This window comes from Cavia porcellus, unplaced genomic scaffold (genome assembly GCF_034190915.1).
Source record: "Cavia porcellus strain 051 isolate PalLab524CR breed Dunkin Hartley unplaced genomic scaffold, mCavPor4.1 scaffold_22, whole genome shotgun sequence".
Lineage (NCBI taxonomy): Eukaryota > Metazoa > Chordata > Mammalia > Rodentia > Caviidae > Cavia > Cavia porcellus.
Genome location: NW_026947505.1, coordinates 27,463,261 through 27,481,329, shown reverse-complemented (window position 1 = coordinate 27,481,329; position 18,069 = coordinate 27,463,261). Strand labels below are relative to the sequence as shown.

General features: G+C 44.1%; 1 protein-coding gene across 6 annotated transcripts in view; it reads right to left on the bottom strand.

Annotated features, from left to right (window-relative positions):
• The window catches only part of Sytl3 (synaptotagmin like 3), a 78,499-nt gene that overhangs the window by 22,200 nt on the left and 38,230 nt on the right, over positions 1–18,069 (bottom strand). For 5 of the 6 annotated variants that reach the window (XR_010041904.1, XM_023564567.2, XM_063232961.1 and 2 more), the window contains 5 exons: positions 15,590–15,641; positions 14,494–14,563; positions 13,541–13,619; positions 10,160–10,284; positions 4,372–4,506 (listed from right to left, as the gene is read on the bottom strand). Coding sequence is in view for 5 of the 6 variants with exons in the window: in XM_023564567.2 (XP_023420335.2) it covers positions 4,372–4,506; positions 10,160–10,284; positions 13,541–13,619; positions 14,494–14,563; positions 15,590–15,641 (461 nt within the window). In the remaining variant the exon portion in view is untranslated. The remainder of the gene's footprint in view (positions 1–4,371; positions 4,507–10,159; positions 10,285–13,540; positions 13,620–14,493; positions 14,564–15,589; positions 15,642–18,069) is intronic. The other variant, XM_063232960.1, reaches the window with a different exon arrangement.

Sequence of the window (18,069 nt, the reverse complement as noted above, 5' to 3'; positions counted from 1 at the left end):
ACATAAAGCAAACACAGACAAAATCAAAAGGGAAAATAGGTAAATCCAGAATCAGAAGCTGTACTTGTAACTTTCTAACTGGACAAAGGAAAAAGAATCTTTTCCTTGTTTTTTCTTGTATTCTTTTTCTCTTTTAGATTATGAAATGCATACTATATAAAAAGTGTATATAAGCCTATTAGCTCAGCATTCTAGGAGGCTGAGGCAGGAGGATCATATGTTAAAGCCCAACCTGAGTAACTCAGTGACTTAGTGTGACCACCAACTAAAAATAAAACATAGCAAGGGTTGGAGAATTCAGCTCAGTGCAAAGGCCCTGGATTCAATCTCTATTACCACCCAAAAAAGTCTACATAATGCATAGATATAAACTATGAGTATAAGATGAAAACCCATGTGCCCATGATTCACTTTAAGAACACCATCACCAGAACCTCAAAGTGCCTTGTGGCTGGGTTTGGTGGTGCTCGCCTATAATCCCATTCCTTGGGAGGCTGAGGCAGAAGATCATCATGAGTTTAAGGATAGCCTGGGGTACATAGTGAGTTCAGGAACTACAATAGTAAGACTCTGTTTCAAACCACACACCCCAAAAAAGTGCCCCACAGCTGCTCCCTTATCCAATCCCCTATTCTCCCTGTATATAAATAAATACAGTTTCAAAACTGTCTGTTAATCATCTTACTTTTCTTTATGACTTCTATACATGTATATCACCCCCCAAATATGGTTAATTTTACCTGACTTTGGAATTTAAACAAGTAGAATCACCCTGGGCACACAGAGTCTGTAACTTATTTTCTCTTGGTATTTGCTGCCAACTTTTCAAACTAAAAACAATTATAAACAAAGCTTCTCTGGAAATCTGTATGTATGCATTTGGGATAACATTTATGATAATTTTTAATTTATAACTGAAATTGTCAGGCCACAAAGAACATTTTGGGCAGGGAGTGTAACTCAGTAGTAAAGCCTGAGCTTAGCAGGCTGGAGTTCAATCTCCAGCACGGGGGGGGGGGGGGGGGGAGAATGAATTTTCAAGGCTTTGGAGACATACTAATAATTTCCCTCCAGAGATGTTACAGAGTGTTTCTACTGTGTCCCCTTGCCAACAATGAGCTGTAGCACTTTAAAAATTTAGTAACGTGTTCCCAAAATAGCAATATGCTTCAATTTTGCCCTGTTTCAACAACATGGGAGGTTGGGCAATTTCCCCCATGTAGAGTCTGTCTCTGTTTGTACTTCTGTCATTAAGTGGAGATTTCATAGCTCTGTCCAGCCGTAGCTCCTTTTTCTCAGAGGATGTGAATTTCTCTCTGAAGGGCAGGCAACTTCTTCCTCCTCTGGGTGATACTGAATGTGCTACAAAGGGACCCAGCCCCAGTGCTGCCCAATAGAAATATAATGTAAGCCAAATATGTCATTTTACACCTTCTAATAGCCAGTTTTTAAAAATAGGTGGAGGTTATAGTATCTTTTATTAATTCAATAAATTCTAGACACTATTACGGGAGCATGCCTCTATACAGTTTTTGTTTCGTGATGCGAATGGAACCCAGGGGATCACATATGCCAGGCAAACGCTCTACCATACCCAGCCCTACAAAATTATTAGGCGATTTTGCTTTTCCTCACACTAAAGTCTTCAGAACCCAGCATGTGTTTTAAACTCAGAGACTCCCTCAAATAGGACTAGCCATGTTTCAAGCAGCCACATATGACTAATGGTTACTATGAAGAACAGTATAGGCCTGAACTACTCAAGAATCCCCACCGAGTTCTAACAGTTTGTCACGATTCAAAATTGCAGGTCTTGGCTGTGTTTCTCAAACCTGGCTGGGCATGTCAATCTCCTGGGTTTTTGTCAGGTTACATGTTCTGATTTAGTAGGTCTTGATAGGGCCAAAATTCTGCATTTTGACAGTGTCTCAACTGTCAGCAAGCAAACCCCACATTTTGAGGTGTGGGGTACAGAGCAATGGTTTTGAAGGAGGCAGGCCTTTCCATGGGAGTCAACAATTTCTGTCAATGAAAACATTATGTTTTGTCTGCATCTACTTTATCACCATACGTAGCACCATGTGTTTCTGGCTCTTCCTCAAAGTTAAACGACCATGATGGATAAATGTTTTGAATGGATTCAGAACATCAAGGCAGCAATAACAGAACAACTAAAGATAGTCATGAAAGAGGACTTCCAGAACTACTTCAGAAAGAGGCAAGAATAATGGGATAAATATTCTTAAGGAGTGAGGGAATATTTTAAGGAGAATTAATGACAATGAACTGTGGTCAGAGGCAAGTGACTTTCTGAGCCTAGTACCATTTTACATAAAAACGTGACACCTTGATGTCACATTGTCTAAAGGATTGTCTCTACATCACATCTGCAAGAGCTAGAATGTGACCTGGAAGTTGATTCCCAGGAGTTCCACTACACATTAGATTAGTAAAATAATTAACATCTATTTCCCTGGTGAAATCTCTGAAGCTTGAGTCTCTGCGGTTATCTAAGGTCATATAATAAGAGAAGGAACCATGATCATAAATGTTTATGTTGCCTCCAAAGTTTATGTGCTGAAATGCAATCACTGATGTGATAGTGTTATCAGGTGGGGCCTTTAGGAAGTGACTAAGTCATGGGACTGCAGCCCTATGAATAGTTGTAAGTCCTTTATAAAAGAGGCATCCTGCAGGACTTGGGACCCTGGTCCCTCTATCTTCACCATAACCTGAGAATACCTAGACAGAGCCATCTATAAGAAATTGGTCTTCACTAGACACCAATCCTACCAGGGTCTTGATCTCAGACCCATATCCTCCAAAACCATGAGAAATAAATTTCTCCCACCTATAAATTACCGAGTCCATGTGAAGTGTTACAGTAGTTCAACCAAAGTAAGCCAACTGTTAACTGAGGCCTCACAACCCTCATCCAAGGTGCCATCTACCATACAATATATCACAAAAAAGTAGCACTCAATGTTTTGAAATTAATGAAGTAGATAAAAATGCCTGTCTATAAAGACAGAGGAGATTAAAAATATCATAAAGCAATCTTGAAACAAAAAAATAAAAGACATACTACCCAATTTTAAGACTCACTAAAAAGTTAAACAAGACAATGTGGTCTTGACATAAATATAGAACTAGAGATTGGTGGAACAAAAGAGAGAGGCCAGGAGATCTGAATTTAATAAAAAATGTCAAAGACACTGGAGAAAACAAAAGCAATACTAGGTAACTAAATATCATATTTAAAAATTACCCTCAGGGTCCCCTTCTGTCTTAGATAAAAACTTCCATGCTTTGATCTTGGTGCACTGGTCATCTAGCAGGTTGGGAGTTACAATATTTCCCTTATATTACTTGGATTATTTGGGGATCGTATATTATGCCTTATCATTTTGGAGGTCCTGAGACAGCTGGATGGAGGTAAGAGTTATGCTTTTGTTTCATAGATTCTGGCTTATGGTTCACTTGGGTAAACAACACTGTCATCTCTGGTTTTTATGTCTTGGTTTTTTGTTTTTTGAAACAGGATTATGTAGCACAGGCTGGCCTCAAACTCATAGCGATCCTGCTGCCTCCGCCTCCTGAGTACGGGGATTACAGGTGTGTCCCACCACACCCAACCTGTCATCCTTGTTTATCAATCACTTATCTCCTCAATTTTCTTATTTTTGTCAGTTGGGTATGCTTTGAATTTTATGCCTTTATGAGTTGCTTGTCCTTTGTGTCCTTTATGCATTTTCCTTTGTTAAGGTAAATATATTTTTCCCACTTGTTACTTATGAGAGGCATTAAAAGGATTAATAGATAAAAGCTTATAAAATCTCATTTATGTGACCTGTTAAAAGAAAAACTAGCCTCAACCTCTAGCTTATATGATTAATAAAAGAACTTATAAATTGATACATGACCATAAAGTTTTGAGTTTCATTAGGCTTCTAACTAGATTAAAACAGGAAATTATCTTCATGACCTGTGAATAAATAGGATATATTTTGATAAACAAGACCATCAAAATTAAAACCTTCTTATTAAAAAATCACATTATTTTATTACTCTCCGTATGTATGAAAATGTTCACAGTAAATTATTGGGGAAAAAAACTCCCTCAAAGTATAGTGAAGCTCTCCCCAGCTTCCAGTCTACCTGAATTCTTATGGTCAGGCTCCTGTTTATCTCACAACAGTTCATTCCTACTAATGCAGTATGGGTTTTTTGTTCAGTCGGTTTATTTTTAGTGTTGGGAAATGAACTCATGGCCTAAAGTGGGCTAAGCACATTCACTGTCAACTGAACTACATCCTCAGTGTGATGTCTTGATGATCATGCCTGTGTCCACAGTCCTGGGACAACACTTACATGTCTCATGCCTCCAGAGAACAAGGTGGTGGGAGTTGAAATGGATGGAAGAATCTTTTGCTTCAATACAGGGCCAGTTGAGTGTTTGGGATCTTCTTGATGGAGAAATTTTAGAATATCTGGTGTGCTGACCTTCTGGAGCAGAAAAAACAAAATTGCTGTTATATACTTCACCCCCACTTGACTTGGCTCAGCACGCACTGTCTATATCTACTATTTGATGCAAAATTCTAGAAGCTGAATAGGAGGACACACTTGTGTTTGGGTAAATGCATACACACACACCCACAGAGCCCAGAGGCAGGCATCATCAAGCTTTGGGATATCCATGAATGTTACTGGGTGGGTTACTTATGGAGTAGTTGGCATTTCTTCTATAATGTTTAGTGATGCTTTTCAGTAGCCACTAGTCATGTGAAGTTATTTAAGTTTAAATTCAAATTAATTGAAACAAAATTAATAAACCCTGTTCTTCAGTAAAATCAATAAAAATCATTTTTAAAGAAAAGAATGGAAACCTGGTCAACCATGTCCAACAGGGCAAAGCAGTAAGAAGGTGGTGACTGAAAAGCAGGCCCTCCAGGAGATCCCAGGGCTTCCCAGAGAACTTCCCTACTGGTGAGGGGAAAGGGTTGACTGCCAAGAAGTCAGAAAGGAGAGGGAGAGAGGGAGAGCAAGGGACGAAGGGAGAAGACTCTGAGAATATTGGCCCCGAAAATCACAGAAGAGCAGCTGCACGAGGAACACTGCAAAGAGTTGTCTTGTTTTGAAGGTGAGAGAAAGTGATGGGAGACATTAAAGGTGCGAGTGAATGGAGGAAACTCCACGGAAAGGAGTCAAAGAAATGCCAAGCGGGCCACAGAGGCTAACACAGGCTTCTGCTTAGGAGGGCCTTTGGGAATGCCATACAAGGACAGTAATCTGCAGTCAGACAGGGACAGAAAGAATGAAACAGAGCTTTGTACCTCAGAGGTGTTTACCATGCACTGAATTGTGTCCCCAGAATCCATGTGTTGAGTCCTTAACTCCCCAAATGGTATTTGGAGATGGTAACTTAGGAGATAATTAGGGTTAGAAGAGGTCATAATGAGGGAACTTGCTAGAAACATTAGGATTCATGTTCTTCTGAGAAAAGAAAATGGAGAGATCCCTCCCCACTTGCCCCTCCTGACATGTGAGGACTCTGTAAAATGGCAGACATAAGTCAGAAAGAGAGCCCTGAACATTCCAGACCCTGATCTCAGACTTGTAGCCTCCAAAATGTGGGAAAACAAATGTCAGTGATGGAAACCAGCCAGTCTATGGTATTATGGCAGCTAAAGCTAACCAATACACTATTCAGTATACATTTTAAAAATGTTTCGAATCATTAAAATGTGAAGAAACAAAGTTCTATTTAGAGAGAGAGAGAGAGAGAGAGAGAGAGAGAGAGAGAGATAACTTTGTTTATAATAGAGATTAGAGGGTACACCAAGTTCATGGCCAGGGAAGACTTTCTTAAAAAGGCAGGACTCAGGAAAGCTTTAATGAAATTTAACTGCAAATGTGAATATTTCAAGATAAGAAGAGTGGCTACTATTGTAAAGGACTCTTGACTAAGGAATCCAAGTAGAAATTTTGTGTTCAACTTTTCCCCTAGTAAACTCCTAAGAACTTGGATGACACTTCAGAATTCAGTGCCCTATTAAAGAGCATCTCCCACAGTGCTCCCCCTGTGATTTTTAATGTAAATCAGTGACTATCTAGTTTTGCTCAGTTTACACAGGAGAGTGCTTGCCCTGAATGAGGTCTGTTCTACTGTATTATGATTAACATTGTTCAGGGAAAGATCAGTAAACATTGTTTCATTTGATCAAATTGTGGCCTTTCTGGAACCAGTAATTACATTTGGGATTTTTGCTGACAGTAGCTATGAACATAGGAGATCAGAGAAGGAAGAGCAGCTGTTCCCACCTGGAGACTTCATCTTGGAGTTGCCTCTTAACATAAATACAGACTCAGCTGCAGAAAGCACTAGAGCGTGCTGCTGGGAGCAAGAGCAGAGCCCAGCTAGAAAGCAGACGCAGCTCCTGTAATCACTGGAGCGAGCACTGCCCTGCAACCTGAGGTCTTTCACAGTTGGGAAACAACTTGGACCTCGCTTCTTATCTTGCCCTCTACCATCCTTTGGGAAATGGCCAGCTGACGGGGTGACAAGCTGTGTTGGGAAGGTCAAATACAAAGTGAGTTGTTTCTTTAGATTTCAGCTGTCAGTGGGAAAAGCTTCATGAGTACAAAGAAAACTGAATGAATTTAAGTCATTTATTTCCACCTCTGCTCTCAGATCCCTTTTCTACTCCTAATAGCTTTTCATGCATCTCCCTGTTTAACTGGTGTATAGCTTATGGCCCAAGTTGATCAAGTACACATGCATAAGATGTACAATAAAACCCACTGGACAGCTAGGTATAGTGGCATATATTCTGGAAGGCTGAAGCAGGAGGATCACAAGTTCATCCTTGGTCTGGGCAACTTAGCAAGACCCTGCCTCAAAATATCTTTTTTAAAAAATTTAATGGATGGAGTGGGAATATACCTCAGCGCAAAGGACCAGAGTTCAATCTCCAGAACTGCAAAAATAAAACAAAACACAGGAATACCCATGCAAAAGGTGAAAAGAATTTACTTGAATCCTGGACCAGAGGGATGGGTCAAAATATATTCACTAAAACACACACACACATACACACACACATTCACACACAACACACATGAAACTAGCAGGGTTGGTAAGAAGTGGTGAAAATAATTAAGATCTGTTATGTGCATGCATGAGCCTGCCAAAAATGAAACCAATTAATCTGCATATCCAATACACCCTACATAAAAAATGTGTGAAAAAATATTTAAAACGAAATCCTTGTCCAGATATTCCAGTGAAGACTTCTGCAAGAACATTTTCAAACTTAATGGTCACAGAAGTGATGTGGAGATCAGAGCTGTCTACCCAGTTGCCATCCCTGAGTCACCACATGGCTTTAAGGTGCTTAGGTGAGGTGGGTGTGGGGCACATGTCTACAGGCCATCAGGAGGCTGAAGTAGGAAGAACACCTGAGACCAGGAGTTCAAGACCAACTTTGGCAATGTAGCAAGATGTTACTTAAAACTAAAAAAGGAGGAGGAGAAGAAAATTATCTTCTATTTCTGTTCTTTAATGTAGCCCCCACAAGAGGGACACTGATGACCCCACTCCCAAAGGCTCTGTGCTAAATCATTCATATTGGCACAGTAACCCAAAGGGTTCTGATAAAAGTGAGCACACTTTTCACAAGCTCACCAGCCAAGACAGGTGGAAGGGCAGTCTGACACATGTCCTATTTAAAGATCTCTTTCTTATGTCTCAGCCTACTAATTCCTTTGCTCTTATAGATCTTGCCATAATCGCTGAGTACTTTGTAAACATTTGGCTACTCTGGCTCTCAAAACAGCCATGTCCTCAATTAAGGTGGAGAGAGAAGGCGGCAAGGGCTGTGTGTCTGTCCAAGAGCCAGGAACCAGCAGGTGCACTGTAGGTCTCCGTGGTAGAGTTCTTTACCTGCAGGCCTTGCTCCACCCTGAGCACAGCTGTTCCACAGGCACTGTGGCAGGGCGGTCTGCACCAGGGACACTAGCTCAGGGCAATAACTTTTTGCAGTGCAAAACCCAAGCCCACAGGTACTTGGACTGTGAATATCACAACACAAACAGATGCATCGCCTCTCATAGCAGCACTCGTGGGAAGGTGATTTCTGGCCACGTTGCTCCCTTGTTATCTCTTTGCCCAATGTCCTCATATTTAATGGGCACAATAACAGTACAACCTTTGCAGGATTGTTTTCAGGGTTTCAAAGGTTAAATCCTGATGAGGGCTCCCCACACTAGTAAGAGCTGGTGCAGCCAAGTCCAAGGTCAATGCTGACATCAGAATGGCTTCATCTGATGCAGTAAGAGAAATATTCACACTTCTAGAACTCCTTTCCCTAACCTTTCTTTGGTAGTCCTAATTTGTATAAATGTTGAGCATAAAATGAAGTTATGACTTTAGAGTTATTTAAAATCACATCCCAACAAAGCTCAGCTCTTGGCTCCATCCTTTTTTAGCTATGAGCTGCTGGATGTTTAACCTCAGTAAAATGCAGGATTGTATCATGTATCATGGGAGCAAGAATACCTATCTCTGTCTATTTTTAAGAATTAAACATGAAGTATTTTTGAAGGGCTGCTATCATGGCCAGATCATAGTGCCTCAGAAATGGACACTAACCCTCTCTTCTGTCTACTTGAGCAAGGGAGTAGATTGTAAGGAAGCCAACATGAGCTATTGTTTATTTGCTGTTTTTCATTTTGTTTTGGTTTGTTTTGTTGTCTTGTTTTGCCTTGAGACAGGGTCTCGCTTTGTAAAGCAGGCTGGCCTTGAATTCATGGCAATTTTCCTGCCTCAGCCCCCAGGATGCTGGGATTTAGGCATGTGCCACCAACCCTGGCTATTTGCTCTTTAGAATCTCAGAGATCTGGAAAATACACTTCAAATGCACCAGGGGAGCTTGCTGCCCCACCAGCACCAGCATCCCTTGATCCCCCAGAGCTCAACAAAATTGCATCTGATGCCCCATCTCATGCCCACCCAGCCCAACTGATGGGCAGTCTGCATTTCGAAGCGTCTCATCCAGTCACACATGAAGCTGAGAGTCACTGCTCTGAGCTCATCTCCAAGCCATGTTGGGGTTATTTCAAATGCAGTCCTCCCCTCTTCTGTCTGTGAATGTGGCTTTACCTCTCTGAGCTTCCATATCTCCAAAATCTAAAAATGTGATCAACAATACCTACCTCTTGGGTGGTTATACAAATAAACTGAGATGGTCCAGGAAGAGCTCTTTGTACAGAGTCTGGTTTATGACAATAAATGCTAGCAATTTACAGAGTATATGCAGATCACAAATTAGATAATATTGAAGTCTTGAAAGCTTGTGCAGCTGTTCTAGCCAGAGTGGGCAGGCCTTACACCCTCACCTAAAGGACAGTCTGTCTTGAGATCCCTAAGTACACAGAGAAGGGACACAGGTGCTAGCCTCTGCGCAGCCAGGTCACCTCTGTGACCCAAGTCTTCTGAGCCCCAACTCTGCTCTCTTGTGCCCAGTGCGCTTGCTTCCAGTGTGGTTAAACACGGTGAGGAGCAGAGTGTTACTTCCCTAAAAGCCCGCCTTAGGTGAACTCTGAGTATACAGTGCTCACGCTTTTCATAGTTTTCCTCTAAGACCAGGACAGATTTTATCCAAAGTCTGTTGGCCTTAAGCGAAGTAGGAAGGCCTTTTAAGGTGAGTAGGGGATTTACAGACCCTCAGAATAATGGCAAGTGTTGGCTCCTACAGGTAAATTGTTAGATGTTGGCGTGGCCTTGAAGTCTCAGGGATGCAGGATCATGATAAAGTCTGACCCTGTTCTCAGTGCTTTTCCAAGTTGGTCCTGAATTTTGAGGTTGGAGGAGGTCATTTGCCCAGGCTGACCTTAAACTCCTGGATTTAAGTGATTCCTCCTGCCTCGGTTTCCAAGTAGCTGCGACTACAAGTGTGTACCACTACACCTGGCATTAATCTTAAAATTCTGCCCCTCCTCAGGTCAGGCCTGCCTAAACATAGGAGCTTATCGGTATGTTTTTCTGATTCCTTAATGTTTTACAATGAGAGGAAAAGTAAATCACAGAGAAAACACTGGAAAGCTTTGGAAAGCAGAATAAAGGGGTCGGTGCAGAGGCCAGGCAAGCCTCGGGTACCCTGGTGGTGACGTTGACAGCAGTGTCTGACTGGCTCCGTCTCTCCTTCTGGCCTGCACACTGCCTGGGGCTCGTGGCTAGAAGATGCTTCTCAGAGGTCATGTCATTCTGGGACTTGGAAAGCTCTAAAAAACAAACACAAGATTGACAGCCAGGAGCACACAGCTTTGCTGAAGCCTGCAGAGGCTCTTCTGGGATTCCCTGCAATCCACAGGCCCAACAAGCCAAGAGGGCAATGCTGACAGAAGGCCAAGGTCACGAGGACACCCAGAGGGCGACCAGGCACTGGCTGTTGGACATGGGGTAGGAGAGGGGCTGGATTCCTTCAAGCCCCCCCACCCACATATGTCTCTGAGGGCAGAGCATGGCAGGGTGGGAGTTGAAAAGAAGCCCCCAACTTCCCCTGCAATCCGGGTCATTTGAGTAAGTATTTGCTTGTCCAGATATAAAAATGGCCACCCCCAAGCCAGCCAGTCAGCTTTTCAGATGTTCCTGATGACAATTTTAAGACTAAGTACCATTCCTTGTGATTTTTAGGGTAAAAGTAAGATTGGAAGTATCTTTATAACTATTTTAGTAAGTATACCCTGAGAAGATGACTTCATTTTTTTCTGTTTCTGCGAAATGGCAATCTTGAGAAAAAAGATGACTAAAGTGTGAAAGAAGGAACCACACGAAAGAAGTAACAGAGGTGGATCTCAAGTGGGCCCTTCCTCCAGGAGGCCTCCTCGCAACTGTGGGTCTTAACATTGTCACTAACACAGCACTGCTACCTGCTCAGGGACATCATTCAACCTACATATGTAATGCTGTTTTTTAGCACCCACATTAAGTAAACAGGTGGCATTAATTAATTCTCTATTTCATATAATATATCTAAAACGTTATCAAGCAAATAACCAGTATTACAGTTATGAAAAAATCAAGATGTGATGTGTAGGCACCAATACACTACAATGAATGTATTGATTCTGTACTGCAAACATATACTAATAAGAAATTTGAAAACTACTGTAGTTCTCTGTGGAATCATTTTTTAAAAAACACCCAGTTTCTGAATCTGATACACAGCTAACCCCAGGAGCTCATCTGTGGCTTCATTTCAGGGGCTCAGGACCAACGTGTGGCTATGAATTACTGCAAGGAACAGTGTGGCTCCAGGCCAGCCCTTTGACTCAGGCCCCCTAACTGAGGTGTCGCAGTATGAATCTCTAAGGCTTTGCTCTTTCTGAGCTCTCTCCTGCCTGCACTGCTGGGGGAGACTTAGAGATCTCTTCCCAGAGAGAAGACCTGTACCTGCTCCCCAGTCCTTGGGGCACCCACCTACCGCCTCACCTCCCAGTCTCTCCTCTATGAGGGCCACACCACCCCTGTATTTTCAGGTCTGCCATCCAGAGTGTCTCGGGGAATCTCCCTGTGGCTGGCAGCAGGAAGGGACAAGCTCCAGCTGATGACCTCAGTAACCTCCTGAATCTGGCTGTGGAGAATATGACAGGGTCCAGTTTGCACATCCTCAGGAGATGGGCTATTCTCACAGCTGAACACTAAAGCCTGTGCCTATTTGGTCCCTTTCAAGGTCACAGACTGAGGATGAATGAGGGTTTCTCAAGTGGGTTTACAGATCAGCACAATGTGGGGAGGGGTGGGAACAGAAAAAAACACAGGTCACTCCTGAACAATAATCAACATCCTCTTTCCTGTCTATGGAGGACTATCACACTGCCACCCCTAGCAATTAGCAATTATAAAAAGGGCTGGAATGATGCCTCTCTTCCAGCTGGTTTGGGAAACACTGGCAGCCAAAAGTTGTAATTCTGGGTTGGCTCTCTCAATCCCTGATGGGCAAGGCCTCCTTCCAGCCTCCTGGGTCACTGGTCTAGAAAGAAGCTGGGGCCCTTCCCAGATCCTCCCTAAGAGCCCCAGGTGCCAGTCTGATTTCCTCCCCAAAAAGTAGGGACCCCTCCATACCCACTTCTGTAGGGAAACGGAAAAGCAGAACATAAGGGTCAGGTAGAATCACTCAAAACCTGAAGGAATGAGAATCGGTGCCTCCAGGATGGCATATGCCTGGACAGAGACACAGTGAAGGGCAGCGTGCTGGCCATGGCGAGCCACATACCCCATCCCTGCGGAACCAGCAGGAAGCTCTCAGAAAGGCATATGGCCATTCCCAGGAGCCAGAAAGCTGGTTTCCTGCTATCCCTCCCTCTGTTTAGTAACTGGGAGCACACATTCAGGAGGGCGAGTGGTGCGGTGACCCAAGTGTCCTGCCCTTTTGGATTTCTGGGGCTGAGGTGTCTCACAGTTTCGTAAACTTTAAGGCACTGACAGCGCAGTAGCAATGGAGAGATGGGATTTTCAATAAGCATGAGAATTTTGGGAAAGGGGTGCGCCTAGAAAGATGCAAAGAAGGTCCAACTAGAAGACTGTGGGAAGAGAGCCAGCTCTGCAGTGCACGGGCAGCTGTTCCAGCCAGCCTGATGGACACAGGGTAGGAAAGAGAGGAGTGATTTTTACCCTCCCCAGACGCTGCTCATAAACCAGCCCAAACAATTCGGCTGCTTCCCCCTTCTGACAGCAAAAGGGACAGGCTGTGGCATGAGATAGTGGCTGTTGCAGCTTATCTGAACAATAGGGCTTTAATTTCAATTGTCTTGGGGCAGCTTCAACAGGGCTTGTGCAGAATACAGATGAGCAATTAAAATCAAATCATAAGGTTGTCTCGGAGCCAGTGTACCACAATGAGCCCATCCATATGCAACAGCAAAAAAGGGGATGATGACTAGAAATTAAACAGAAGTGCAAAGAAAGAGAAATGGATGTCCAAAGACCCCTGAGGTCATTAATGACATTTCCTAAGTCCCTGATCAGCCCTGCATGTCTAAGGAGGCAGAAGGGGCCAATCTTCTAGGACATGCATTTTAAGATAAACAGGAAAAAAATGTATCTGAGCCGAAGAAACACTGAAAGAGACAGGATTCCAAGCGGTGGCTCTGGGTTACCTGCATCTGCAAATTGCAGGATTATTGCAAACTGAAGAAAATGAACTTATCAAGGAGAAACAGAGGCAAATAACAGATACTGGGCTCCACATAGCTTGAAAGATCCTGGTTTTGGATTCACTGGAATGATCTCTGTTTCCTTTGCTGGTCCCTGGAGGGTCTAAATATGCCATGCTGCTTTGTCCATGGCGCTGACAGGCAGGCTTTGACAAGAGGAAACTGAGACACTCTAAAGGCATCTCCTTCTCCAAGGAACCCGAAGCCTACTCTGTAGGTGAAGAGATGAGGGCCAGGTGCTGTGGCTTGGGAACAGTCCCATCTGAGGTCACCTAGGGTGACCTGAGTGTTAGGAAGAACACACCCCAAGGTATCCACTTACTTTTCATGTGGGTGGCAACAGACAGAAACAAATTTTCCATGGACTTATTAAATCCTTTAAACTGACCAAGTTCCTGTAACTAAAAAGAAACAGGAGCATAAGTTATGTTCAGTGACTTGTGTTTGCCCTCTCATCTCCAGGCTACTGGCCCCAAACACTGCAGGTGGGGGTGGGTGCTCAGGGTGTGTGCGGGTGTGGGTGTATGCATGCATGCCCAGAGGTGCAGGGGACACAACCTCCCAAGAGACAGTTGTCTCTGCACTCGGCGTCTCTCCTCTGTAACCCCACGTCCTCGTTAAAGGAAAAAGCATTATCAGTGAGTCACTCACCAGATAACAACCACCTCTGAGTTTCATTAGCTCACTGTACCCAAGTAAATCACTGCTTGTTTAACCTCCTTTCTCTCATGGCTCTACCCCAACGTCATACGGAAAGGGTGACAACCTGGGCCATATTTAGGTGACCCAGGGTTTGAGGATGGTGCGAGAGTGAGAAGCCTAGAGCTAAGGAGTTCTGCCTCTCGAGAAAAGAGGTGATTATAGAAGAATGGAGAGACAGAGACAGAGACAGAGACAGAGACCAGAAAAGTGATCACTCCTTTCCCAAGTCTCATCTGTCCATCTATCTCTCCTTTATCACCTACCCACCATCACCCACCTCCATCCAATTACCTATCCATCCAACCATCCACTGTTCATCCAGCAGTTCATCCGACCATACATTCAACCATTCATCTGCCCACTGGCCATCTATCTACTGTCCACTCCTCCAATTACCTACCATCCATTATTAATTCAACAGTCTAACATCCATCCAAATCCACCCATCCATCCATCCTCCCACCATTACCATCCATCCAATAAGCAATCCAAGTTGGATCCCTCTGCAGCAAGGCTGTTGGCCCAACTCTCCAGCCTCTGCCCTCCCACCTCCGTCCCCACACAGACAGTTACCCTGCCATGGCTGCCGCTGCACTGGCTCTCACTGAGCGGAGGCGGAGTAGGAGGAACCACGGAGATTGTGCTACCAAAGAGAAACACAGGAATGAGGCAGGTTGCAAACTATGCAAAGCCACTAGTTTTACAAATGCACAGGTGCCATCATTCTATAACTCAAGCTCTCGGGCTTTTTGCTCTTTTTTTTTTTTTTTAACTCTTTTTTCACTGTTGTAGGTCTCGGGCTTTTTAATGGTTTTGACTGCTTTGATTTTTGGAAAAAGATTCAGTAGCCCTGCTGGGATCTGCTGCTCAGAGGGGCATCGCCCTGAGATCTGAGAGATGCCCACAGTCCAGGAATCCACTTCACCACTGCGCTGCAGAACAGCTGAGGAGCAGGAGACCCCAGGCTTCATGTTCAGGGTCCTTTCTGGATTCCAGTGTTCTCTCATGCGAGCCAAAGCAGCAGCAGAAGGGCCACAGTGTAGTGGGTGGAGGAAAAAAACCATGAGAGGAACTAGAGGGTGTGGGCTAAAAGTGGGACCAGTCGGAAGAGGAAAAAATGAAGTTTTGAGACTGAACAAAACCTACCATAAAGCAAAAAAGGAGCAATTTGTCGGAACTCTCAGAAAAACTTGAGTAAGTCCAGAGTACTCGGCTGTGTGGACTGTGGCCAACTGCAAGGTTGTGAGGAGTTACAGTTTGGTGCAAGGAAGTTAACATCTGTCCGACCATTATTCAGCAGTGCCAATGTTTATTTCACAAATATCTCTAAGGTGCCTGGCACTAGGTAAGGTTTAGAGATAGGAGAGATTAATTAAAGCAAATGCTTGATTTAGAATGTCATCAAATGTGCCATTTTGTTACAGCTTCTCAGGAGAATGTGAGAAACAAAGCAGAATGATGAGTGAAAAACACTGACAGCTAGACAGCTCCTCACAACAATCTGGAAACATCTTTGCTTCAGTTTTTTCCAGGTACTTTATCATTATATATATTTAAAACATCGCATTCCAAAATGGTGACCTCTGAAAGTCAAGAGATCACTAAGTTCTTTCAAGGTGTCCTCTGCACTCCTGCCCTCGAGGGCCAGTCTGTCCTTTGTAACACTCACCTCAGCTTCTGATAAGATTGCAGGAGCTTTGCCCCAGCTGTCTCCCGTTTGCCTGGAGGAGAGATCAGTAAAGGTCACTTGGTAATAAGAACACAACGTAGGTAGGGCACATACAGGAAGCAGTAAAATTATAATTATTTTTCTAATATCACCTTTTAAAATCATACCCATTTTTTAATTTATGTATTATGTAATTTATGTATGTTTGAGGAACTGACACATGTATATACCATATCTTGATCATTTACTGCTTGTGATAGAGATCCTGTTGGGGTGACAGAAAGGCTCAAAAGTTATATTTTGGAGGATGGTTGTATTGCTCTCAATTTACTGAAAATCACTGACTCATGTGCCAAAACAGGTGATTTTTATGTTACAGGAATTATACTGTAGCGCACACACACACGAACCATGCAAAGTAAGAGATCATAATAGTTGGAAGTGACTTTTTATTAAAAGTTGGTGTTGAATTAGATTTTCTAAATCTGGATCACTTGAAAAATAGTTCAAGCTTCTAAGCTTCTGTTTGCCATTCAGAAAGATTTCATAATTGAATGGCTCCAAATGTTCCTTGTGATTAAGATTAAATTAATCTCTTTTAAAATGTAATCTACTTACATCTAGTTATAGTGACTAATTTCCCAAACCAGACTGTATCTAATATATTACCCTCTTTGTCTCAAGGAAAGAGACTTTCAGGATGTATTCAGATCCCCTAATGAAATGCTGCATGTCCACAGCTCTACAAAAACAACGCTTCCTGGCCACATGTTCAGGAAGGGCTCTGCCCCGAGGGAAGCCAGGCCTCCAGCTAAGGGAGATTTCCAGAGGCTGTGCTTTGCCCCGGCATGAGCCACCCACACCAGGAGGTTAGACCAGCTCCTAACTTTTCTGTTTGGGACATTTTAATCCATTCCAAAAACGGATTTAGGTATCAGCATCGTTTCTCCAGAGCACACTAACAGAGGGGTGATAAAGTTAGGATGGGCCGGGGCACCTCAGGAGGGCATATCAGACACCCCCGACGTTAAAGCCTTGATAGCAAGCCCCAAACCTCAAAGTGGAGGCACCCTCGAGGCAGGGTCCTCGGCTGCTCTGAGAGCAGGAACCCTACAACGGTATCCGAAGTGGGGGTCTCCTGCCTGTGTGCATCTTCTTGTGTTCAGGGGATCCTGAAAACAGCCTCAGAGCCCCCATCCTCCACGTCAAGAAATACCTCTCTAAAGCAGTACAAAAAGGTATCCAAAGGCCTCCCCCAAAGAGTTAAATTAGTAGAATCAGCTTGCAATGGGTGAAACCAGCACCTGCAAAAGTCCCTGTATGGACTATGTCAGGCTGGAGGCAGACAGCCCGATTTCACTGCATCATGATCAAGATGAAAGCAGAGAAGAACAAGGAGCCAGAAAGCAGGAAACAGTAATGCTGCTCAGCATCAGCCAGTCTGGGGTGAAAACAAGGAATGCAAGAAACAGTCAATTCTGACAATTCTGGGCTGGGTTTTTCACGGGACAGGTCTGTCGCGGCCTTGCCTGGCCCCTCTCCATCTTGCTCCTGGACTGGTGCAACCGCATCCCCTGAGGCACAGACTGCAAAGCACAGGTCCTCCTGAGAAAGGCCGCGATACCATTCTCCTCCCCCAAGGCCGTCAGCGACTCTTACGCCTTCACCTGAAGTCCAGGTCCCATGTGGTGTCGCCGCGCTGCTGGGGCTCCCCCACACCCCGCAGGCCTGGCCCTTGCTTTCTCCACTGCAGCAACTTGCTTCTAACTGCCTACTAACCCCAACGCTGTCCGCATAATCACCGGCGCTTTCCAGCCACTTCTACTTCAGACCCTGACCTCAGACCATCCACCGAAGAACCCCCACTTCTCAGGCCTTCACGTTGACCCCTGCAGGGGCCTTGCTGCAGCTCAGGCCATGCATGGGTCTTTGCTGCCCTCTGCTGGCTACGTAACCTCAGGCTCAGACACTTTCTGTAAAGACCAAACAAGAAGCGTTCTTGTTTGGTCTTTACAGAAGATTCTGCCAACCACAGCATCTCTGCCACTGTTCAACTCATACCTAGAAAAGCAGCATGGGCATATTGAAGAAGGCTGAATTCTGGTCCAACTCTATATATACTGATATATATATTCTCCCCCCCCCCCCCCCAGTAATGGGAGTTGAACCCAGGGCCTTCACACTGAGGTGCATCCCTAGCCCTGGTTTATTTATTTTTTAATTGTTAAGTTGCTCCAGCTCCGGCTCAAATTTGACATTCTCCTGCACTAGCCTCCCAGAGCGCAGGGATTACAGGTCTACACAACCATGCTGGACTCTTCCTTTTTATGCATCACAAATACTAATACTTTTAACCATTTGAAATGTAAAAATCTTCTTAGCTAATGAGACCTATGAAAACGGGCAGAGGCACCAGCCAGCCCACAAGTTCCAGTTTGTCCCAAGCCCTTACCACCCCACGTGTCATGGGTCAGAGGAGC